This window comes from Anomaloglossus baeobatrachus, chromosome 4 (assembly GCF_048569485.1).
Source record: "Anomaloglossus baeobatrachus isolate aAnoBae1 chromosome 4, aAnoBae1.hap1, whole genome shotgun sequence".
NCBI lineage: Eukaryota > Metazoa > Chordata > Amphibia > Anura > Aromobatidae > Anomaloglossus > Anomaloglossus baeobatrachus.
Window position 1 is genome coordinate 222,875,547 of NC_134356.1, and position 25,440 is coordinate 222,900,986.

The 25,440-nt window shown below is 39.4% G+C and overlaps 1 protein-coding gene across 2 annotated transcripts in view; it reads left to right on the plus strand.

The window, feature by feature from the left end:
* Positions 1-25,440, plus strand: part of NR1H4 (nuclear receptor subfamily 1 group H member 4) — a 304,378-nt gene that overhangs the window by 48,546 nt on the left and 230,392 nt on the right. The window contains exons 1-2 of one of the 2 annotated variants that reach the window (XM_075342390.1): positions 200-332; positions 4,136-4,501. In XM_075342390.1, the coding sequence (XP_075198505.1) occupies positions 302-332; positions 4,136-4,501 (397 nt within the window). In that variant the 5' untranslated portion in view covers positions 200-301. Of the gene's footprint in view, positions 1-199; positions 333-4,135; positions 4,502-25,440 lie in introns of those variants that run through there. The other variant, XM_075342389.1, reaches the window with a different exon arrangement.

Consider the following 25,440-nt stretch of genomic DNA (forward strand, 5'->3'; position numbering starts at 1 on the left):
TGTGCGCACAGGGCCTAAAGAAGGAATTTAGTTAAAACAACAGAAATAAAGTACTGACTCCTGAACATTCTGCTACTTTAAATCAGTAGACATAAGCATTTATGATTTGCTGTAGTTCACGTGGGTTAATGAGTAATCTCCATTTAACCTCTGTTCTGTCACACCTTAGCATGTGAGATATAGAAGCAAACTCTCATTTTCAGTGTAATGCAGAATGCAAAGGTTATGATCATTATATCTAAAAGACCTTAACTGTAAATAATAGGAAATATTTCAAGAATATTGGTTTTCTGAGTACACGATGGAAACGTTGAGGATAAGCAAGACAAAAGGTAGGCCTTGTTTTATATGCATTTTTGTAGGCCTTACAGGCGATTTAACTACTTAGGACACAATGTACAGCGACATCAGTAGGAAATATTCTGCTACAGTAGTTACTGTTTGTACACTGCGTGTGGGAAATTCTTGTTTTACAAGTATGGTGACATATAGACACTCAGAAATGTTCTACATAATGCAAAACATTGAGCTGGTAGCATGTTACATAGTAGTTAAAAGCAGTTTAATATACATTGCCTACAATGTAAAAATTTCAAACATGGGATTAATATTTAACTTTTGTGCCAACTAATTGTACATAGACCCCTCATTGTTGTCTTCCTTATAGCAGGTTTTTATGTATTGCTGAAATAGTTTTCGTTCTTTGAGAACTCATTTGGTCTCTGTGTAAAGCCTACGTATTTCAATATAATGGAGATATAGCAAAAACGTTTGTATCTCCACAAAGTAGCTATTGTTTGCTTGGGCAACAAATTTCAGAGAAGGTGTTTGGGGCTGCAGTTTACAGTTGCTCATTCTTATGTAATTGCATCAAACCTTGTAAGTTTAAGGGTACATGAAAGAGGACAGGATTTATAAATATATGTATTTAGATTATTGTATTTTAGAATTTATTTCCTTGGAACCTGTTGACTGAGGTTCATAATCTGCTTGACATTTTCAGACCATTTTGATATCCAACATCTTCTCTGTGCAGAAAGCAGTAAGATTTTTGCCCAGAGAGTCCTCCACGATTTCTTTTTCTTGTACTCAACGGAATAGCTCTTTCTTCTTGCACTTATGTTGTTTTGGGGTTAAAAAAATACTAGTATGGTATATTTCCCATTCATCTGTTTACATACAGTATTGTACCATAGTATATGGTGGATAGTACCTTCACCAAGAAAATCAGACACTTCAAAAGAATGACACTGAAAAGATCCAATGAGACCCAAAAGAATAAAGTTGGTATTCCTGCTGGCGTCACTCATGTCACAGGCATGTTACATGCCGTCAGGTCCCTTGTGTTCCAGTTTCTCTCTTCCGCTTTCCACGCAGCCAAGTGTAGCAATTGGCTCCACCTGGTGAATAGACAACACTCTAATATAATGAGCTCAGGAGTGGAGTGAGGGTTATGAGACTACCAGATCTATGTGTGAGAGCCTGGCACTTGTTAACCCTTAATGTTTTGGGTCATGTTGGGTCTTTACATGCTATTATTTTGGGAGTGTTTGATTTCCTTGGTCAATGGTTTATCTTTCCTGCTTTACTCTATTACCAATTGATTTTACTTTTTTTACATGTATAGTTGCCTGGACACTATTTAAATTTACTTTTTTATGAACTGTAACTAGGGCTTATTTTTGGAGTAGGGCTTATATTTTGGCCATCCTGAAAAACTATGCTAGGGGTTATTTTCAGGGTAGGTCTTATTTTTGCAAAACAAGGTATTGTTAGACCACAATGCTCTGTAATTAAGTACCAGCATGTTTTGTCAATCAGAGTGTGCATTTAGACAAGCATCTAATTGGCAAATGAGCATTCTTAGCAATATTCATATAATTTGTCAGGTAACGAGATTGTTTGCAAGAAAATCATTGTTATCGGCCGCACATTGTGCCCTGTGAACAGGTAATGTTTTGCCAATAGCATGATACGGATTGGGGGCAGAACGATCATATTGAAGTCAGATTATTTTGTTGTCATCAACTATAAGGAAACACCAAACAACATGTATATAATCAATTGGCACCAGTATACCAGTCTGGAATGGGCCTGTATCAATGCCCCATAAGCATTTTGGGAGTGGAGTTTTGTAATAGCTGACATTTCACACATTCAAACCCTTGCTCTACCATAAATCTGGAAAATGTAAAGTAATACCATGTTTTGATATAAGAAAATGTGTACTACATGAAATATAGAATTCTCCCTTATATTGGTTGTTCCAAGTAATATATTTTTTTGCCGTCATTTCTTCTATCTTATGACTCAATACTTTCAATAGTTTGTAAAAGAGGTTGTCCAGTAAAAAATAAGTTATCATGTATCCCCTCGATAACTCGTTGATCGATCTGACTGCTGCGACCTCCACGAACGGGGATGTTCTATTCCTAATGGGACACTTTTAATCCCATTAGAAAATGGAGGAGCAGATGAGACACTTAACTGCTGCTCCATTAATTCTTTAAATTAAGAGACTTTTGTAAGAAGCAGAGTGTAGTGTTCGGCAGCCCAATAAGAAATTAATGGAGCAGTCATCAAACATTCTGCCGATTGGTGAGGATCTGACAGGTGGAACTCGCAACAATCAGTAAATTGTCAGCTATCATGTGAATAGTTAACTTACTTTCACTGGACAACCCCTTTAAGTCTCAAATATGTATCTATTTGCCCAAATTATCTGTTTTTCTTCTGTTTTTTATTTTGTCTTTTTAGTGTCCAGTTTTGAGTGCTTAAAAAATAGACACTGGTGTAAAGCATGAATAAAATGAGAGATTGGATATTGATCTGTCACACCACTATTCAGAATAGGCTTATTATTGTTGTCCATCTGGGTACCTTAGACATTTCATTTTGTCGGTTGTCTACTACATTGGTTACCCCATTCATCCCATCTTACCATCAGTAATTTTAATTATTTGATTGGGACTGTTGAATACTAGCTTTTAAAAATACAAAGATGTCCAGTTGGTCTAGTTGGGGGGGCTGGAGCCATTTAGCCATATTGTACAACAACCATAATAGTGTGGCGCCCCTGCGGCTCCAGTCGCCACAGAGTATTGCACCTCAGTTAAAATGTGGTATTCGCCTTGGGTAAGGAGGGGGTTAATCATCGGTGTTCCACATTCACACTTTACATACAGCTTAGGAGCCTTCTCACTTCCGGGATGGCCCAGGGTAGATAGGGGGTGACCATCTTGATGCATGGGACTTTCCTGGTCACTGAAGCCAGCCACCTGGGGGGCGGGTTCCACTTGAGGTAGAAGTAGGAGCAACTCACACAATCTTCAGTCAGTCTACCTGGGACTTCAGTTCTGGGACACGACACCACCATCTTCTCTTCATCTTTTTCTTTCACGGGGCCTAGTCTTGGAGCAGAATGCTCAGCCCGGGTTCCTTATTGCTGGAGGGGCAACTCTTACAAAGAACATTTTTCCAAACACCGGTGGCTTCTTCCCACTTATCCGAGGTCGACGGGGCCCATCACAGCAGTGACCGGTGCTTTTGCGGCAGCAACCGGGCTACTTAAAAAGAACTGTGAGTAAAGACACCTGGAACCACAGCAGCCGACTAAGACACTTATTACCGGCGCCGTCATCCCGCGCCTCGGCGTCCACGGCCACCGTCACTACCACTACTTCCCTCATCATCCTCCCCGAGTCCCGCTCCACCTGTGGGGAGTGACACCATCCCTGCTGCTATTACAATCTGCCCCGGAGGACAGAGACAGCAGCGGCGGCTATTCCCTGTCCGCGTACAACAGGTGGCGTCACGACAAACTTCCACCTCATCATCCCCCTTCTATTGGTGTATACCTCGGGGCACGAAACCAGGCAGGCCACCGTGACATCCCAGACCACTGCACCGGCCAGGTACGAGACCCAACCAGGACCCCCTGGGTGCTACAACTGCGAAAGCTGAATGTAGTTTATACCAAGGTTTTGGGCATATTTTTTTAAATGCCAACTAGTCTAATTACATTCATTATATATAACATACATAATCAAGCATATAGGCATAGACTCTTCTAGTGAATGACTGATATTTCATTTACAGTATATAACTGAATTTTTTATTTTCTTTGTTCTTCTAGGCCTCCATTCAGTGCATGCTCGTTCACCAGACCATGACTCACAAGGACCCTCATATTCTACTCCCTACAACCACATGCAATTTCCTACAGTTCATCAACCACTAACATCTTCACCATATCATGTTAATTCTGGATATTACCCACAACAACCTGAAGACTGGTGCTCCAATGGAATATATGAGCTAAAACGGATTCCCTCTGACAGTCTGTTTTCTATAGACACTGAAATAGTGGATTTGCCTCCGACTAAAAAGACCAGGGTTAGTCCGTATGGTTGTAGGGTAAAAGGAGATGAATTGTGTGTTGTTTGTGGAGATAAAGCCTCTGGCTATCATTACAATGCCCTAACTTGTGAAGGATGCAAAGGTAAGAATAACAAAGTCTTTATGGTATATGAAAATCATTATGATGGGCTCCTTTGTTTGGCACAGCATTGTAGAAGACTTGTTCAGTTGTCTCATTCTGCATTATTTTTCAAATGTTACCGGTATGTCACAAGAAATTGCATTTTTACCCCTCATTCACATGTAATACAGAGCTTGTGCTATCTTCCTACCATTAGTACACTAATTTTCTTGTACCTTTCTGCTGGGGCAAAGGTTTTTCCTGGATATTACGTACAGCATGTCATAGCAATCATTATCTGCGATATGGCATGGAGAAAATATACTTCCAGTGTAATTTCTCTAAATTCAAGGACTATAACACTTTGAACAGGAATGACCTTGACTATAAAGATTGTCTTCATGCCCATTGATAACCTTAGTTATAGTAAAGTCTGAGACTGGGTGTTATATATAGACACCAATGTAGTACTTTCCAAATATACAGCCCTAATTAAAAAAATCTGGGACACTGGGTACAATGTAGAAAAAACTAAAATGCAATGATTTGGAAATCACTTACAGATATATTTTATTCCCAACAGAACCTTGATCACATATCAGAAGATGAAAGTTAGACATTTTTCACTTTCATTTGAAAAAAATTAACTAATTTAGAAATTGATGACAACACATTTTTAAAAAGTTTGGACAGGGCCATGTCTACCATTGTGTAGCATCCCATGTTCTTTTTATAACATCTGGGAAGTGAGTAGACTATTGTTTGAGATTTTGGAGAGGAATTTTGTCCCATTCTTGTATGGTGTATGATTCTAGCTGCTCATGCTAGATTTTCCGTTTCATAATACACCAAATATTATCTGTTTGATCAAAAGGTGAACAGATATCAGTATGAACAAAAAAATGTCACATCCAAAAAAGATCAATAATAATATAAATTTATTATTCTCCGAATAAGTACTGAACTGAAGGTTGCCAATTCATTACCCAAACTCTTCTGCTGTGATGCTAAGCTGTTGTGATGGATGTAGTATGTGGTTGAGCATTATTTTGTTGAAATATGCAAGGCCTGCTCTGAAATAGACAGTGTCTGGATGGGAGCATAAGTTGTTCTAAAACCTCTATATAATGCTCAACATTAATAGTGTCTTTCAAGATGTGTAAGCCACCCATGTCATAAGCACTAATGAATTCTCATACCATCAGAGATGCAGACATTTTAACTCTGCATTGATAACTGGATGGTCACTCTCTTCTTGAGTCCACAAAACAAAGAATCCATAGTTTCTGTACAGAATTTAAAATTTTGATTCCTTTGACCATAGAACAGTTTTTCATTTTTAATGAGCTTTGGCTCAGAAAAGATGGCAGCATTTCTGGATTGTGTTGATACAGTACATGGCTTCTTCTTTGAATTACAGAGCTTTAATTTGAATTTGTAGATTGCTCAGCAGAGTGTGTTCACAGGCAATATTTTCTGGAAATTTTCCTGAGCCCATTTAATGATATGCATGACCAAATCATGCCTATTTTTAATGCAATGCTACCTGAGGGCTCATAGATCACAAGCATCTAATATTCACTGTTGGCCATGTCCCTTGTACACATGGATTTCTCCAGAACCTCTGAATGCTGTACTGATATTATGCACTGTTAATGGTGGAATATTCAATGTCTTTGTAACTTTATATTGAGGAACTTTTGTTTTAATTGTTCCACAATTTTTAGACACAGTTGTTCACAGATTGGTGAACCACTGATTATCTTTGCTGCTGAGACTCTGCCTCTCTAACATGTTCTTTTTATAAAGTTATGTGACTTAGTTAAAAATTGACCCTCTAGCTTTTTATCATTAGTACCATTTACTTTTACAGTCTTTAACCCTGTCCCAACTTTGTGTGTTACTTAGATGTGTTACTGCAACGAATTTCTAAATTAGTTATTTCTTTAAATGAAATGGACAATTGTCTAAAGGTTTTCTGATGTGTTCTATGTTCTGAATAAAATATGGCTATAAGAGATTTCCAAATCTATTAATTCTTATTTTGTTTACATTTTACACAGTGTACCAACTTTTTGGAATTGGGGCTGTATTACTGAATTAATATATATATATATATATAACAGTGTAATTAATAATCTTTTATTAAGCCATTTGTTATTTTTATCAACAGAATATCAGTTTCAGTAGGAAATAATTTAGTTCCAAAAATAACAATTATATTCGATTCTCATAATATATCAGCAGTGTGTAGGATGCTCTCCAGTAATAAATAAACTGGCACTGGCTATGGCACTTGCCAGTATGCAATGCAGAGCTGTCCATGTTTAAGGATACAGTTTGTGCTGCGTTAAGATAGCTTCTTCTACCCTAAAAATAAGTCATCAAAGGTATTTCCCAGAAAGGACCTTGGAATGTCCAAGTGAAATATATTATATTGTGCAGTTTTCCTACACAGAATGTGTTGTATTATATCTTTTGTGATCTACCAGTATGTGATGAATGAATGGTCAACAATAGATGACTAAGTAATTTTCTTCATGCAGGATTTTATCATTGTGCACACAGTATTTAAGTTCTAGACGTTATTCCGAACTGAACCTGTAAAAATAGACCTTAGTGATTTGATTAAAGTCTTCTCCAAATGGTGTTTTCTTCTAGTTAGTTGGGGCCATTACTGTATATGAGCCATTTTTTTTTTGCATGGGTATCTACTTATTGCTTGTCTAAGGTTTAGTAAATTATAGTATATGGTTTGATTAGATACAAAGCAGATTTAATGTCAAGGACTACAAAAACATAGTAGCATTCTTTCAAAAACCGCTCCACACCTATCTACTGTTTGTGTGTTATTAGAGTTCAAACTCATTCACTTTGATGGAGTTGAGCTAATCAAGTGTTTATGGCCACGTCTTTCAAGAACTGGAAAGTATGTTTCAGCCGTGATACTGACGCAATCCAAGAGACCTATGTAAATAAATAATTACCGTGAATTTATCAGCCCACAATTGTGCAGATTCGTCTAGAAAAGAAAAGGGGATACAGCAGTGCTTTAAAGTGTGTGAGAGCCCAGATTAATTTTCTATATTTCGGCATAAATTTGACCTAAAATGAAGTCAGATTTTCACAGAAGTGCTAAAAATTGAAAGAGAAACTAATCATATTAGTCAAAATCATTATACTGTGTCATTTTTTTTATTGAGGAAAATGATCCAAATGTCACATCTGTGAATGGAAAAAGTATGTGAACCAATAGGATTAATAGAGCATTTGAATCTGAAATAGTCTGGTGTTTTCAGGTTTCAATTGGGTGAAAATCAGGTGTAAGTGGGTGACCTGTTTAATGTAAAGACTAGGGTTCAATCAAAATCTGATCTTCACAAGACATGTTTGTGGTAGTATATGAAGGCAAAAGAGATATAGGAGGACTTCAGAAGAAGAATTTTTGATGCTCACCAGACTGGAAACGGATAAAAAAAACTTCACTAAAGAGTTTGCGCTTCACCACCTTAGTCAGGCAGATTGTGTACAAATGGAGGAAATTCAGAGCCATTATTATTACTGGTGGACTAACAAAGATCACTCCAAGAGCAAGATGTATTCTAGTTTGCCATGTCACAAAGAAACCAAAGGGCAAAGTCAAAGAAACAAAAGGCCTCTTTCACATTATTATGGTTTGGGCCTGATTTTTTGCATCTGGACCAGAATGTTTTTCCTATCATTGGGGGAACAATGAATTTTATCAGCAATTTCTAAAGTAAAATGTCAGGACATATGTCTGTGAGCTTAATCTCAAGAGAACGTAGGTCACGCAGAAAGATAACGACCCAAAACACACAAGTCGTTCTACAGAAAAATGGTTGAAGAAGAATAAAGTTAAAGTTTTGCAACGGCCAAGTCAAAGTCTTGATCTTAATCCTATAGAAATGTTGTGACATTATCAATATCTGAAAGAAAACCCACAAACATAACAGAGTTCAAGCTGATTGGGTGGAATGGGCTAAAATTCCTCCAGGCCGATGTGCGAGACTTAATTACTTAAAAGGTTTAAGGTTTAGATGCAGTTATTGCTGCACAAGGGTGTAATACTAGATACTGAAAGCAATTGTGCACATACAGTTCATTTGCCACACACAGATTGCAGATATGTAATATTGTTTCATTTTCAGCAATACAAAAATGACACTGTGATACTTTCTTTGAATTGATTCTTTTTATCTCCTTTTAGGACTTGTGTGAAATTCTTGTATAGTTGTAGGTCAAATTTTTGCAGAAATATGGAATATTCTGAAGGGTTCACAAACTATCAAGCACCAATGCTTGGGCACAAGGATTGAAACCTTGCTGCTCTCCAGGTGAATATGTTTGGACATATTGATCTAGAGTCTAGTCCAATAGATTCCTTACTTCCTTACAGCTAGAGGATGCTGAATCTCCTGCTGGTGAAACACTTTAATTTACAGTCCTGCTGGAACACTATGTTATCCTTTTCATACTCATGGTACTTGAGTGTACTAAGTAACTCGTCTTGCAGAATACTCGCGAATACTCGCATATAACAGCATTGAAACTATCATTGATCCTGGTTGTTAGCTGTGAAACAACCCCATATCATCAGGCTTCCTACACCAAACTTGACAGTTTCTTCAATTTCTCAATCTGTTAACCCCTCCGACCCCGAACTATGAGTTGTTTTTTAAATTCTGTGTTCAGTACAAATACCAAACTTTGGGTTTGTTCATCTCTAATGATAATATTGAAGTCAAGGTTTCTCACCATTTTTCAGGTCACTATCGCAGACTTGTTTAACATACATTGCACAGTGCTTGCATTGACATATATGATCTCACTATTACAAAGCATACGAGACACCTCCACTGCTATATTTGTAGTGCCAGAATGACAGACCTTGTGATGAGCCAACTTGTGACTCCAATATTTTGCCTGGACATCTACCTCTATCTCTCGGCTTTTGAATGAATGGAAGGAATTCATTTTGTATTCTTTCAACTGTCATGGCACTCAGATGATGTAATTTGCCAATTTTATTGGCAGAGAAACCGCTATCAATGAGCTGCATGATGACGTTTTTTTTTTTCTTGGGAAATCTTCTTCATCACTGCTCTTCAATTCAAACCTGTGACCTGTTGCTTGGGAATCAACCTAATAACACACTGAACTATTAGGGAATATGAGAACAGGTTGTAATTTGTAGTATACAGGAAGAAAAAGATGTTTCAAACACTAGGAGCAATACAGTAACAATGCAGTTGCATGACAAGAATCGGCATAACTAATTATATGCTAAATATTTGCAAGTTAAATTTACGTATGAGATAGTCAAGTTGATTGTCTATTTAATGAAGGTAGTCTCATGCTGAAAGCTGTAGTGGATGGTAAAATATGAAGTCTGAAAGTAAAAAGTCCAAATCATTGTTACTGTATATTAATTGTTTTCAATCTATAATGGGCCCTTACAGTGTTTACTATTGTGCATTTCAAATCACATTTCACTAAAGCATGTGACTACATTTGTGAATCCTATTTATCAGGAATTTTTGGTTTGGTTAGAAAATAATATTTTGTGACTTGTGAATGGTAGTCTTCCCTCTGGACTATGGTTCATTTTGCTTCATTTACCCTCTGCCTTCATAACTTTTATCTTCTAGAGAGCATAGAATCTACTAAATGGTACACTTTTAGAAGTTTGTGATATTTCAGATTTTTCTTAAAAGGGTTGTCTATTGTTTAGATATTGATTACATGTCAGCCATGAATACTTGAAGGCTTGACACTTGGCACCTCCACCAATCATGTTTGCAACTCTGGCCAGAGTGTATTATTTATGGAGCTATAAGAGCTCTTCCAGCTGACTTTTGGTAATTTTTTTCAAGTTTAGGAAAATATTCTCAATGATGTGAGAGTTTTATTTAATATATATTTCTAATATTTCTTGTGTGCCTTCATTTTAAGAGCTAGTGGACTTCATCTATCAAAATAGTTAAACAGAAAAACCGTCCACATGTCAGTCTGCCACTAGGGGGAGCTGGAGTCCTGCAGGGAAAGACGCTACATGGAGCTGAATAAGCAAGGAAGGGAACTCACAGTGTGTGCTGGTGCAGAGTCTCGCAGCATCAGCCGGAAAGCAGAAGTGGGGGATGGTCGGGCAGACCGGATCATACACAGTATGGGGAGAAGGAAGACCGGCAGAACAAGCAGAGGCGGGGTCGAGATCCGGCCGAGGTCAGTACCAGAGGAAGCAACTGAGTGGGGAGGTAGGAGAGGGGGCTATTGTGGGAAGGAAGGAGGTGGGACAGAGGAATAGCAGAACAACTAGGTGACAGAACACAGACAGAGACCGAGAGCACAGAGAGGGGACCAATCAGGATAACACTTACAGCGACCAGTGTTGTGAATTTCATCCAAGGGGGTGATGGTTAGGAGCTCCCTCTGGTGGTCAGGACTGGGGGTGAAGCTGACTGTGCCTCAATAGGTGTGGGAGTTAATTGGGAGTTTGGGAAGCCCAATTGTAGATCAGCCTGGGTTATATAGAAGAGCAGTGTCTGCTGGCTGGGGCCGGTTATAGATGTTGTTCCTCTGTCTCTGAATTGGAGTTGTCCTTTCATTTATACTGTGCCTGTCCCATTCCAGATAAGTTGCAAGTTATTTGCTTTATTGCCTGATCCACACCTAAGGGTGTTTGTTTTTCTTTTTGTTTCGTGTAGTCTATTTTCTTGCAGGAGAGCAATTGTCTTTTTGTTTTGATGAGCATGGGGGTTCCCCCTCTGCAGGTCCCACTGCAAGAAAAGGGAGATTCTCCCTGTTCTATTTGATTATTTGCACTTTTGTATTTCTTGTGTTTTTTTGGTATTTTGTTTCTCCCATTATTTACAAGAGTACCTGTTATAGTGGGGAAAAGTCCGTGTGGTCTCAGTATTTTTTTTTATCAGGATATTTGCAGGGTTTTGCACTGACCACAATCAGTTATCTGTCCTGTCCTGTTCTATCTAGGAAGTCGGGCCTCGTCTTTGCTAATCTATATTTCCTATCTGTGTATTGTGTTTTCTTACATCACCGTTGGCTTTATATGTTGGGTGCTTGCTATTCCTTTGGGGACTACTCTGAGGCAAGATAGGTTTGCTCATTTCTATCTGTGAGGTGTAGTAAGTTTCTCCGGCTGTCACGTGGCATCTAGGTGTGTTTAGGAATGCTCCACGGCTACTTCTAGTGTGGTCTGACAGATAGGGGATTGTGGTCACCTCAGGTTCCAACTACTCTTGTGTTTTTTCTGCTGATGGTATTTTTGTGATCATCCACGGTGACCAGATCATAACAGTATAATCGGCAACACATAAAAACAGGTACTCGAAAGAAGTAACATTTTTTTTTCTTTATTCTATATATTTTTCCTCTTATTTTTGGCTTCCGTGGAAGATCTTCTGCTGGTATGGCTACTAAACAGTTGGCTGAGCGTGTTGAGCATTTCTCCTCTGAGGTTCAGGCAATATCAGCTTATCTTAGATAGACACCTGTTTTAGAACCTAAAATTCCTGTTCATGAATTGTTCTCGGGGGATAGGTCTAAATTCCTGAACTTTAAAAATAATTGTAAAAAATGTTTTGCCTTGAGATCTAAGTCCTCAGGGAGTCCCGTGTAGCAGGTTAGGATTGTCATCCCCTTGTTGCGCGTTGACCCTCAGGACTGGGCCTTTTCTTTGGCTCCTGATAATCCGATTCTTGCTACTGTGGATTCCTTTTTTCAGGCCCTGGGATTGTTGTATGATGAACCCAATGTGATTGATCAAGCTGAGAAGGCCTTGTTGGCTTTGATTCAAGGTAAGGATTCCACTGACATTTTTTGTCATAAATTCAGAAAGTAGGCGGTTCTTACTAAATAGAATGATGATGCACGTGCGGCACTTTTTCGGAAGGGTCTCACGGATACAGTGAAGGATCTTATGGTGGGATTTCCTATCCCTTCCGGTCTTGATGTCTCTATGACTTTAGCCATTCAGATTGATAGACGTTTACGCTAGTGCAAAACAATACATGCTGATGTATTGCTTGCGGAACAGTCTTCAGAGCCTATGCAGTGTGATAGGGTTCTCTCTAATGCTGAGTGGCAGGGTTTTAGATGGAAAAATAAGTTACGTTTCTATTCTGGAGACGTGTCTCACAATATTTCTGTCTGCCCTAAACGGGAAAAAAGATTTGCTCGTTCGTTTACTGTGGGTAATGTGCAACCTAAATTTCTTTTGTCCGTCTTTTTGATTTCCTCTTTATCCTCATTTTCGGCTATGACCTTTCTTGATTCAGGGGCCGCCCTGAATTTGATGGATTTTGGGTTTGCTAAGAATTGTGTTTTTCCTATGGTGCCTTTGAAAACTGCTATTCCTTTAAAGGGCATTGATGTTACTCCTCCAACTGAAAATAAACCTCCGTTTTGGACTCGGGCAACTATGAAGGTTGCGCCAGTTCATCAGGAGGTTTGTAAATTTTTAGTATTGCACAACTTGCATGATATTTTGGTAACGGTATTCCCTTAGCTGCAGACCCATAATCCATTTATAGATTGGAAATCCTTGTCTGTGGTTAGTTGGGGTTGTCAATGTGTGCATAATGATCTTTCTGTGTTGTCTATTTTTTCTCAGCCACACCTGAATATTTGTCAAATTTCCTTGAGTTGTTTAATGAGACTGATTCTGATTCCTTGCCTCCCCACAGGGAGTGTGAGTGTACCATTGAATTAGTGCCAGGTTGCAAATTTCCTAAGGGACAGATTTTCAATTTATCTGTGCCCAAACATGATGCTATGAGAACCTATATTAACCCCTTCAGCCCCAGGGCACTTTCCGTTTTTGTATTTTTGTTTTTTGCTCCCCTTCTTCCAAGAGCCGTAACTTTTTTATTTTTCCGTCAATCTTGCCATATGAGGGCTTGTTTTTTGCGGGACAAGTTGTACTTTTAAATGGAACGTTGTACCATATGGTGTACTGGAAAACAGCAAAAAAATTCCAAATGCGGAAAAATTGAAAAAAAAGTGTGATGGCACAATAGTTTTTGGGATGTGTTATTCACGGTGTTCACTATATGGTAAAACTGATGTGTGGGTATGATGCCTGAGGTCGGTGCGAGTTTGTAGACATCAAACATGTATAGGTTTACTTGTATGTAAGGGGATAAAAAAAATTCACAAGTTTGTCCAATAAAATTGGTGTACGTTTTGCGCCATTTTTTGGGATCTATGGCTCAATGATGGCTTATTTTTTGCGTCTCGAGCTGACATTTCTAATAGTACCATTTTTGCGCAGATGCTACGTTTTGATCACCTGTTATTGCATTTTGCGTAAAACTTGCGGCGACCAAAAAACATAATTTTGGTGTTTGGAATTTTTTTGCCACTACGTCGTTTACCAATCAGATAAATTGATTTTATATTTTGATAGATCGGGCATTTCTGAACGCGGCGATACCAAATATGTGTATATTTATTTATTTTTTAACCCTTTAATTTTCAATGGGGGGAAAGGGTGGTGATTTGAACTTTTAGGTTTTTTTTTTTTTTATTGTTTAAAACTTTTTTTTTTACTTTTTTTTTTAATTTTACTAGTCCCCCTAGGGGGCTATAGCGATCAGTAATCCGATCGCTGTTATCTATCTGCTGATCACAGCTATACAGTAAACAGTACTATACTGTAAACAGCAGATACAGTCACTTTCTGTTTCCCTCTGCTCCGTGCCGAGGGAAAACGAAAGTGAAACATCATAGCTGCAGGCGTCATCACATGACCCTGTGCTACGATGGCAACCACCGATAGTCACGTGATCACGCACGTGACTTCCGATGGGGACTGCGGTAGGTAAAAAACATGGCCGCGCGCATATAGATCTTGCTGCCAGACTTTGGTAGCAAGATTTAAGGGGTTAATGGCCGCGGGTGGAAGCGATTCCACCCGCGGCTAGCAGGCACACATGTCAGCTGTTGAAAACAGCTGATATGTGTGCCGACCGCCGCCTATCCGCGGCAGGGGACGGGGCTTAATGGGACACGCTCCATGACGGATATATCCGTCCATGGTCGTGAAGGGGTTAAGGAGTCATTGGAAAAAGGTCATATTAGACCATCCTCCTCACCTTTGGGTGCCATTTTTTTCTTTGTGTCCAAGCAGGATGGGTCATTGAGACCTCGTATTGACTATCGTCTCCTTAATAAAATCACTGTTAAATATCAGTATCCTTTACCCCTGATGTCGGACCTGTTTTCCAGAGTAAAGGGGTCTAAGCAGTTTACGAAACTTGATGTTAAGGGGGCATACAATTCTAATTAGGGAGGATGATGAATGGAAAACAGCCTTTAATACCCCTGAGGGGCATTTTGAGTACCTAGTGATGCCTTTTGGGCTCACTAATGCCCTCTTCGTCTTTCAGTCATTCATGAATGATATTTTTCGGGACCTGATTGGCAAATTTCTGATTGTCTATTTGGATGATGTTTTGATTTTTTCTGATGATTGGGATGCTCATGTTGAGCAAGTTCGGACAGTTGTTCAGGTACTTAAGGAAAATGCATTATACGTTAAGGGATCGAAATGTCTCTTTGGCGTGCAAAGAATTTCCTTTTTGGGGTTTATTTTGTCCCCGGCTTCTATTGAAATGGATCCAATCAAGGTTCAGGCCATTCATGATTGGGTTCAGCCAACTTCTTTGAAATCCCTTCAGAAATCTTTGGGCTTTGCTAATTTCTACCGTAAATTTATAGGCAATTTCTCTAGTGTTGTTAAGCCTTTGACTGATTTGACCAAAAGGGAGCTGACGTAGAGAATTGGACTCCAGAGGCAATTATGAGCTTTCAGGAACTTAAAAAGAGGATCACTTTTGCCCCAGTCCTGCAGCAACCTGATGTTTCTCTTCGGTTTCAAGTGGAGATGCCTGAGAGATTGGAGCAGAAGCTGTTTTGTCTCAAAGAGATCCTCAAACTTCTAAGCTGAAGCCTTGTGCCGTCTTTTCTCGGAAGTTTTCTCCATCCAAACGAAATTATGATGTGGGTAATCGATAATTATTGGCTATGAAGTGGGCCTTTGAAGAATGGAGACATTGGCTGGAGGGGGCGAGACATCAAGTTGTGGTGCTCACCGATCATAAGAATCTCACCTACCTTGAATCTGCCAAGAGACTTAATCCTAGGCAGGCTAGGTGGGCTCTATTTTTTACACGTTTCAATTTTGTGGTCTCTTTTCTAGAGAGGGCATCGGCTTTAATATTCTTGGTGCCTGGAAGAAGTCTCTTTGTTGATTCTCTTGATGTTGTTGAGCAATCTATCATCCTGAATAAAGGTGTGGTCCTCTCCACTATTTCGCCTGATTTGAGGTTAGCACTTGAGAGATTTCAGGGGGAAAACCTGAGAGATGTCCTGTGGGGAAACTGTATGTTCCTGATCAATGGAGGACTACACTCCCTAACAGAAGTTCTGTCGCTTATCCATGTTATGTAAATAAAACCTTATAACCGGACTTTAAATTCATCCATTGGTTTTATAAATTACTCTTTTGAAAGCTGAAACCCTCCCAAATTTGGTTTAGGTAATGAAAATAAAGTTGCTGCAAAGCTGAAATATTGATCCTTTAATGAACACAGAATTTTGGCAACACAAATGTTTTGTTGCCTTGTCATATAATGCACCCAATCCTAGTTTACATCCTCACCTGTGCACACAAAATGATCAATTAATTAGTGGGTGTGTATAAAAAGAAACCCAGCACCCCAGACCTTCACTTGAACTACATCTTGACCTCTGACAACATGCCAAAAATCCACCCTGCGACCAAACCCTTGATTATCAAGAGGCTGAAGACCAGATCCACTGCAGAGGTGGCTGACACCTTTAATGTGTCTCAGCATCAAGTACAAAGAATTAAAAAAAATTTGAAGAGACTGGAGATGTTTTTGACAAGCCCAGGTCCAGCAGACCCTGCAAGACAACTGCTCAGGAGGAACATTTGTTGGTTAGAAAATCCACAGCCAGCCCCTCTTCCACTGCAGCAGAGCTCCAACAGGCCTGGTCACCTCACGTCCCTGTGTCAACTAGAACAGGTTGCAGGATTCTGTCTCGAAATGGCCTCCATGGTCAAATCAGTGCTCAGAAGCCAGCACTAAACAAAAGGCAATTAAAAAACCGTGTGTCATTTGCCAAGTCCCACAGCCTCAACACCAATACCACAACTAGTATGGATGGCTACATGCAAAATACAATAGAACCACCAATAAGCAGCCAGTGAGCCAGACTCCAAAAATACCAATAATTCTTTATTAACAATTAAAATTACAATTCATAAAACCCGAATGGACTACCCCACATGGCAGATGGTATTGATATGGGGAACCAACACCTATGATAGTAAAATACCAACTTCCAAAATTGAATATATAATTATATCAGATGTAAACCAGACTATATGTGGCAAAAGAATCATCACTACTTGTTGTTAAATCATGTATAAAAAAATTACCAAGTATTCACATGTGTGAGTAGTAAGTAAAAAATAGTTATTTAAATCACAGGCAATATTACCAATAGGCAGCAAGTCCAATACCGAGAATGGTGCGGCATCCCCCCACACTGACGCGCGTTACGCTACAGGCGTGCTTCGTCCAGGAGGAAGCACGCTTGTTGCTACAACAAAGTTCATCGCTACAACAAAGTTCCTCCTGGCAAAGAAGATCAAGGTGCTCAAGGACTGGCCAGCCCAGTCACCAGACATGAACATCACTGAGCATGTTTGGGGTAGGATGAAAGAAGAAGCTTGGAAGACAAAACCAAAGAATCTAGATGAACTCTGGGAGGCATGTAAAACTGCATTCTTTGCTATTCCTGATGACTTCATTAATAAATTGTATGAATCATTGTTGAACCGCATGGATGCAGTCCTTCAAGCTCATAGAAGTCACACAATATATTAAATATAGCTCTAATAGAACCACAACTTCATTCACAAACCTTATGCAACATATCTTTGTATTAGAAGTTAATTATTTGTTTGAATTTCACATTACTTTCGGTGGGCGACAAAACTTTTGTCTTGCCAAAATCTGACCATTCTGTGTTCATTAAATGATCAATATTTCAGCTTTGCAGCAACTTTATTTTCATAACTTAAACCAAATTTGGAGGTTTTCAGCTTTCAAAAGAGTAATTTATAAAACCAATGGAGGAATTTAAAGTCAGGTTCTACGCTTTTATTTACATAATATGGATAAGCGACAGAACGTCTTTCAGGGAGTGTAGAGTTATGTCTGAGATTCATTGTTCCATATTGGCTGGTCATCCTGGGATTTTTGGTACTAGGGATCTTTTGGGTAGGTCTTTTTGGTGGCCTTCTTTTTTTCGGGATGTCAGGAGTTTTGTGCAATCTTGTGGGATTTGTTCCATATCCATGCCTTGTTGTTCACGTTCTAGTGGGTTCTTTTTGCCATTGCCTGTGCCTAAGAGACCTTGGACTCATATCGCCATGGATTTTATTTCGGACCTTCCTGTATCTCAGAGGATGATGGTTATTTGTGAAAGATTCTCTAAGATGGTCCATTTGGTACCATTGCTGAAGTTGCCATCTACTTCATAGTTGGTGCCCTTGTTTTTTCAACAGGTGGTTCGATTACATGGTATTCCTGAGAATATTGTGTCAGACAGAGGAGTGCAGTTTGTGTCCAGATTTTGGAGAGCATTTAGTTCTAAATTAGGAATTGAGCTGTTTATTCTTCTGCTTTTCATCCTCAGACCAATAGTCAAACTGAGAGAGTAAATCAGACCTTGGAAACCTATTTGAGATGTTTTGTATCCCTGGATCAGGACGACTGGGTTTTGTTTTTGCCATTGACAGAGTTTGCTCTCAATAATAGGGCTAGCTCTGCTATTTTGATGTCTCCTTTTTTCTGCAATTTTGGATTTCATCCCAGGTTCTCTTCAGGGCAGGTTGAGGCTTCGGCCTGTCCTGTAGTTGATTTTGTGGTGGAGAGAATGCAGCAGATTTGGGGGAAAGTAGTGGACAAATTGTTTCATTCCCAGGAGAAAGCTCAAAGGTTTGCCAACTGGCATAGCACTGTTGGTCCCCGGTTTAAAGTGGAGGACATGGTTTGGTTGTCCTCCAGGAATGTTACTATAAGAGTTTCTTCTAAATTTAAGCCAAGATTTATTGGACCCTATAAGATTGCGGAGATCATTAATCCCGTATTTTTTCGTTTCGCTCTTCCTGAGTGGTTTAAAATTCAAAATGTTTATCATAAGGCTTTGTTGAAGAAGCATGTGGAGCCAGTAGTTCCCACAGCGGCGCCTCTGGACCGTGTTGGTAGAAGGAGATCTGGAGTATGAAGTTGAGAACATTTTGGATTCCCATCTTAATAGACGAAAGCTTCAGTACCTTATTAAGTGGAAGGGTTATGGTAAGGAGGACAATTCTTGGTTTTTTGCTTCTGACATTCATGCTGACATATTGGTTCGTGCCTTCCATCATGCCCATCCTGACAGACCCGGTGGTTCTGGTGAGGCTTCGGAGACCCCTCCTCAAGAGGTGGGTACTGTTGTGAATGTCATCTGAGGGGGTGATGGTTTGGAGCTCCCTCTGGTGGTCAGGACTGGAGGTGAAGATGACTGTGCCTCAACAGGTGTGGGAGTTAATTGGGAGTTTGGGAAGCCCAATTGTAGATCAGCCTGGGTTATATAGAAGAGCAGTGTCTGCTGGCTGGGGTCGGTTATAGATGTTGTTCCTCGATCTCTGAATTGGTTTGGATTTGTCCTTCCTTTTATCCTGTGCCTGTCCCATTCCAAATAAGTTGCAAGTTATTTGCCTTATTGTCTGATCCACACCTAAGTGTGTTTGTTTTTCTTTTTGTTTAGCTTAAAGTTTGTTTTCTTGCAGGAGAGGAATTGTCTTTCTGTTTTGATGAGCATGAGGGTTCCCTCTCTGCATGTCCCACTGCAAGAAAAGGGAGATTCTCCCTGTTCTATTTGATTATTTGCACTTTTGTATTTCTTGTGTTTTTTGGTATTTTGTTTCTCCCATTATTTACAAGAGTATCTGATATAGTGGGGAAGAGTCCATGTGGTCTCAGTATTTTTCTTATCAGATTGGTATTTTTCTGCAGGGTTTTGCACTGACCGCAATCAGTTATCTCTCCTGTCCTGTTCTATCTAGGAAGTCGAGACTCGCCTTTGCTAATCTATATTTCCTATCTGTGTATTGTGTTTTCTTACATCACCGTTGGCTTTAAAATTTGGGGGCTTGCTATTCCTTTGGAGACTACTCTGAGGCAATATAGGTTTACTCATTTCTATCTGTGAGGTGTAGTAAGTTTCTCCGGCTGTCACGTTGCATCTAGGTGTGTTTAGGAATGCTCCATGGCTACTTCTAGTGTGGTCTGACAGGGGATTGCGGTCAGCTCAGGTTCCAACTACTCTTGTGTTTTTTCTGCTGATGGGATTTTTGTGATCATCCACGGTGACCAGATCATAACAGACCAAAAATCACAGAAAGCAGCGCTAAGCTTATAGCAAGTACTGGTTCACTGGAGATGACAGTATTTAAAGCATCCAAGCTCCAGAAGTGAGGCCCGGGAGAAGGCTCCACTCCCTAGCCATGTGGACGGGGAGGCGAAACCGTGACACCACATTGCCATTAGCACTCAACAATAGAAATGTGTGAACCTCAGGTTAGGTGTTCGGTGTTCATACCAAACACAGACTTTAAAAAAACGGTTTGGGTTCAGAATTTGGGTGCTTTACGTATGCAAACCACTTGTGCGAGCATCACTGTGCTCGGGTACGCTTGGTGCATGGCCCAGTGCGAGCTGTTTGCAGTGTTTTAATGGCTCCCACTGGGGGTAATAACAGTGTCATTAGATGTAGTGAGTACAACAAAAAAAAATGGAAAAACCCTGCCTAGCCTCCCCCGGAAGTGATCTGTTTATAGCTGGCTGCATGTGGGCAGAGAACCGAACTGCCCAATTAGTGACTTCCAATGGGGTTCAGGTCAAGTCCGGGTCCCAAACCAAACTTTATCTAAATTTCGATTGAACCCGCCATACCAAACTTCCAAGGGTTCGCTCATCTCTACTCAACAACTATTTTAAAAAGGACCTATCTCTGAGTCAAAAGAGGCTGGAACAGGACAAGGTAGATCAAGCCTACAAGAGAGGCATAGGTGGTCTTACAGATTGACTTCACATTCTAGCTCAAAGAGGTGGATGACGTCTATAAGAGAGCATATAAAAAAGAGTTGTAATGGTGACAAAGGTAAAAAGTAAAAGCTGAGAACTACTTGGTTACTTGGGAAACAGGGTTGATGTTTCTGTTGTGATAAATCAGTTTAATTTTACTTAGGAGTTATTTTTTTAAGTAGTTCTCTTCTTGACTGCGGCAGGTCTCTCTGGATTTTTATATATTTTGCCTTCAGCTTGTTAAGCCTTCGAACACCTTCCTTATAGTGCAATCCATGTAACAAGAAAGTTTGCTGTTATCAAACTATTTAAAATATTTTTATCTACTTAAATCTTCTAATAATGTTTAGCAAACCATGGAAAGCTGTATGCAGAAATATTCAGCAGTTGATACATCTTTGTCTTTTTCAAATAAAGTTTCAACTTTAACACATGGTAACAGACTGTCTCTCCTTGAGCAACGTGACTTGTCTTGACCCAATATATTATAGATCAGGTTAGAATTTGATCACTTGTGTGTAAGTTGTATGAAGACACAATCTTGGCAGTTACATACAGAATTGAGGCACAGAGCTTGGTGATTACACAACAAAACAAAAGCAATGGAGTTGAAGCACAGAATAGAGATACGAATACCTATTGTAATAGGTTTTTTTTAGCACAAAGTTACATAGCTGGTAGGGATGAAATAAGACACAGATCCATGAAGTGTAACTGAAGAATGAGAAAGGATTTTTTTTTGTATCTACAATGGTTTTAGCTATAGATAAAATATTAGTGCTGTATCCTCATTGTTTGAATCTAATATTAATAATATTAGATTCTTTATTATAAGCCATGTCACCTGAACATGTTCGTTTTGCCCTAATGTATTAGTTAATGGGTGTGTTTTGGATGGTTGCTTTTGCATGGTGAAAAGTGTTTCCACTAATAGGTTTTCTGTACAACTTGGTTTCAATATTCCCATTATTAGAATTGCCAATGATTTGAATATCCAAAAATGTGACTTTAGTCATATATTGGTGAGGAATGAATTTTCAAATTTAAATGATTAGAATTGATTTGTCAAAATCTGCAGCGGATGACAAAATATATAATTAGTGGAAGAAGGTTGAACTAGATGGACCTAGGTCTTTTTTCAACCTATGTAACTATATATTGTCACCACACCAAATTAGCATAATGTTGTCTACGTAACAACCATACCATTTGATGTGTGTGACAAACAGATTAATGGTCATAGATTCATATGTTCCCATCACAACATGTAAAGATTGGCTAATGAAGGAGAAAATCTAGTGCCCAACTGCCCATAGGACAGCCTTCTACTTGAATATAAAATGTATTGGCAAACATAAAATAATTATTTTCCAATTAATATTTAGTGACATTTAAAACATAAATAATCATATCCTCAGAAAAATTATTTTTGTCCTGATGGTAGAATAGATAGAGTAAATAGACCCATTCGAGATGAGGATTGTAAAATAAAACTTGTTTGGATTGAAGCCCGCTGCATTTTTGCAATAGAAACCGAGGTACTGTACGGTTTTAACAATAAAACGGATTTCATTTATTTATATTGCAAAGGTGGATAATCATTTCCTAGTTTATATGTCCCCTGCAACCTTCCCCCCACCGCTATTAATGTTGTGCATGAAATAAAGGACATTTTAATCATTGGTGAGTGCCACATTTTCACTTCTTTTTTTATTTCATTTCCTTATACTCTACAAGGTTGAGCACCATCTCGGTACCCAGATTGTATAGACATACAGTTAGGTCCAGAAATATTTGGACAGTGACACAATTTTCGCGAGTTGGGCTCTGCATGCCACCACATTGGATTTGAAATGAAACCTCTACAACAGAATTCAAGTGCAGATTGTAACGTTTAATTTGAAGGTTTGAACAAAAATAGCTGATAGAAATTGTAGGAATTGTACACATTTCTTTACAAACACTCCACATTTTAGGAGGTCAAAAATAATTGGACAAATAAACCAAACCCAAACAAAATATTTTTATTTTCAATATTTTGTTGCGAATCCTTTGGAGGCAATCACTGCCTTAAGTCTGGAACCCATGGACATCACCAAACGCTGGGTTTCCTCCTTCTTAATGCTTTGCCAGGCCTTTACAGCCGCAGCCTTCAGGTCTTGCTTGTTTGTGGGTCTTTCCGTGTTAAGTCTGGATTTGAGCAAGTGAAATGCATGCTCAATTGGGTTAAGATCTGGTGATTGACTTGGCCATTGCAGAATGTTCCACTTTTTTGCACTCATGAACTCCTGGGTAGCTTTGGCTGTATGCTTGGGGTCATTGTCCATCTGTACTATGAAGCGCCGTCCGATCAACTTTGTGGCATTTGGCTGAATCTGGGCTGAAAGTATATCCCTGTACACTTCAGAATTCATCCGGCTACTCTTGTCTGCTGTTATGTCATCAATAAACACAAGTGACCCAGTGCCATTGAAAGCCATGCATGCCCATGCCATCACGTTGCCTCCACCATGTTTTACAGAGGATGTGGTGTGCCTTGGATTATGTGCCGTTCCCATTCTTCTCCAAACTTTTTTCTTCCCATCATTCTGGTACAGGTTGATCTTTGTCTCATCTGTCCATAGAATACTTTTCCAGAGCTGGCTTCATGAGGTGTTTTTCAGCAAATTTAACTCTGGCCTGTCTATTTTTGGAATAGATGAATGGTTTGCATCTAGATGTGAACCCTTTGTATTTACTTTCATGGAGTCTTCTCTTTACTGTTGACTTAGAGACAGATACACCTACTTCACTGAGAGTGTTCTGGACTTCAGTTGATGTTGTGAACGGGTTCTTCTTCACCAAAGAAAGTATGCGGCGATCATCCACCACTGTTGTCATCCGTGGACGCCCAGGCCTTTTTGAGTTCCCAAGCTCACCAGTCAATTCCTTTTTTCTCAGAATGTACCCGACTGTTGATTTTGCTACTCCAAGCATGTCTGCTATCTCTCTGATGGATTTTTTCTTTTTTTTCAGCCTCAGGATGTTCTGCTTCACCTCAATTGAGAGTTCCATAGACCGCATGTTGTCTGGTCATAGCAACAGCTTCCAAATGCAAAACCACACACCTGTAATCAACCCCAGACCTTTTAACTACTTCATTGATTACAGGTTAACGAGGGAGACGCCTTCAGAGTTAATTGCAGCCCTTAGAGTCCCTTGTCCAATTACTTTTGGTCCCTTGAAAAAGAGGAGGCTATGCATTACAGAGCTATGATTCCTAAACCCTTTCTCCGATTTGGATGTGAAAACTCTCATATTGCAGCTGGGAGTGTGCACTTTCAGCCCATATTATATATATATAATTGTATTTCTGAACATGTTTTTGTAAACAGCTAAAATAACAAAACTTGTGTCACTGTCCAAATATTTCTGGCCCTGACTGTATACTGTAGTTGAGCTTACATACAGACCTTTGCCATTGGTGCTGGGCTTTCTTTCATATGCATACTAGTTTACAAGGGATTACGCCCCATTGTTTTACTACACTGCTTGTGCTTCTTATTTAAGTCAAATAACATGTACTGTATATTGAATAATGAGGATTCCATCCCCCTCCTTTTCCTGTATATAAATTGTCTTGGCTTGCTGTTGTTCATAATTCCAAATACAAAAGTAAATATACATAATAAAGAAGATACAAGACAGGTAATGTAAATAAGCTATATACTTAATAATGTAAGTCACCATATAAATGCTATAAATCACAGAAGACAAACTTTTTGATATGATGATATTAGGACAAAATCCGGACATATGACTGCAAAAACATAAAAAAGGAAATAATCAACATATGTAAATCATTCAACGTCCAAGATCACTATAGTCATTCAAGATAAACGGTACCATATTTTAAGTAACCATATTATAAGTATAATAATACGGAACCATTAAGGCACAAACAGAGAAAAATCTCTATGTAAACAGCTACATAATAGCAGTTCCTACCTTAATGAAATAATGTAACGATGTGGGCAACGCCGCGATCAGGATAAAATGTGACGCCGGAACAGAAAAGCTCCGTTTTTAAAGCTGGTGCCTGGTGCTCAAAGTATGTCACAGACTCATTAGCCAGATTGAGGCTACGTGGGTTCTCCATCCTGATATATATGTCCCCCATCATGGGCCTACCCTGGTATACATGCAACACATAAAAAAAAACAAAGTATTCTACTCACCTTTCATCCACTCCCCCAGTAAACAGTGTCCTTTTCTGATGCCATAATCTGACTTTGCCATGTAAGTTACATGCCAATGTCAGCTGCGTGCTAATCCAAAATTAATATTCACTGCTCCCCACGCCCATAATCCTGAGCGTGGGCAGCAGTGAATATTCATTTTCTTTAATAATGGACACACGTGATTGTCCCAGTCACTGCAGTAAGCCGCCGGCTGGGGCGATTAGCGTGTCCGCTATTGAAGAAAATGAATACTCACTGCTACCCACACCCATAATCCCACCAACTTCTCGACACTAGCTTCAATGCCAAGTGGTGGCCAAGATTATGGGCATGGGGAGCAATGACTATTCATGTTCTATAATAACAGGCACACGTGTTCACCCCAGCCAGAGCTTCCTGCAATGGTCACCCTGCTCCTGCCTCTTGTGATCCCATCCACTGCCCTCACCCCCACAGCAAGCCAGGCACATTTGAACTATAAAACACCTCCTTTCTTCTTAACTTTCCAGGGAAAAGTGAATCTTATAATCTGAAA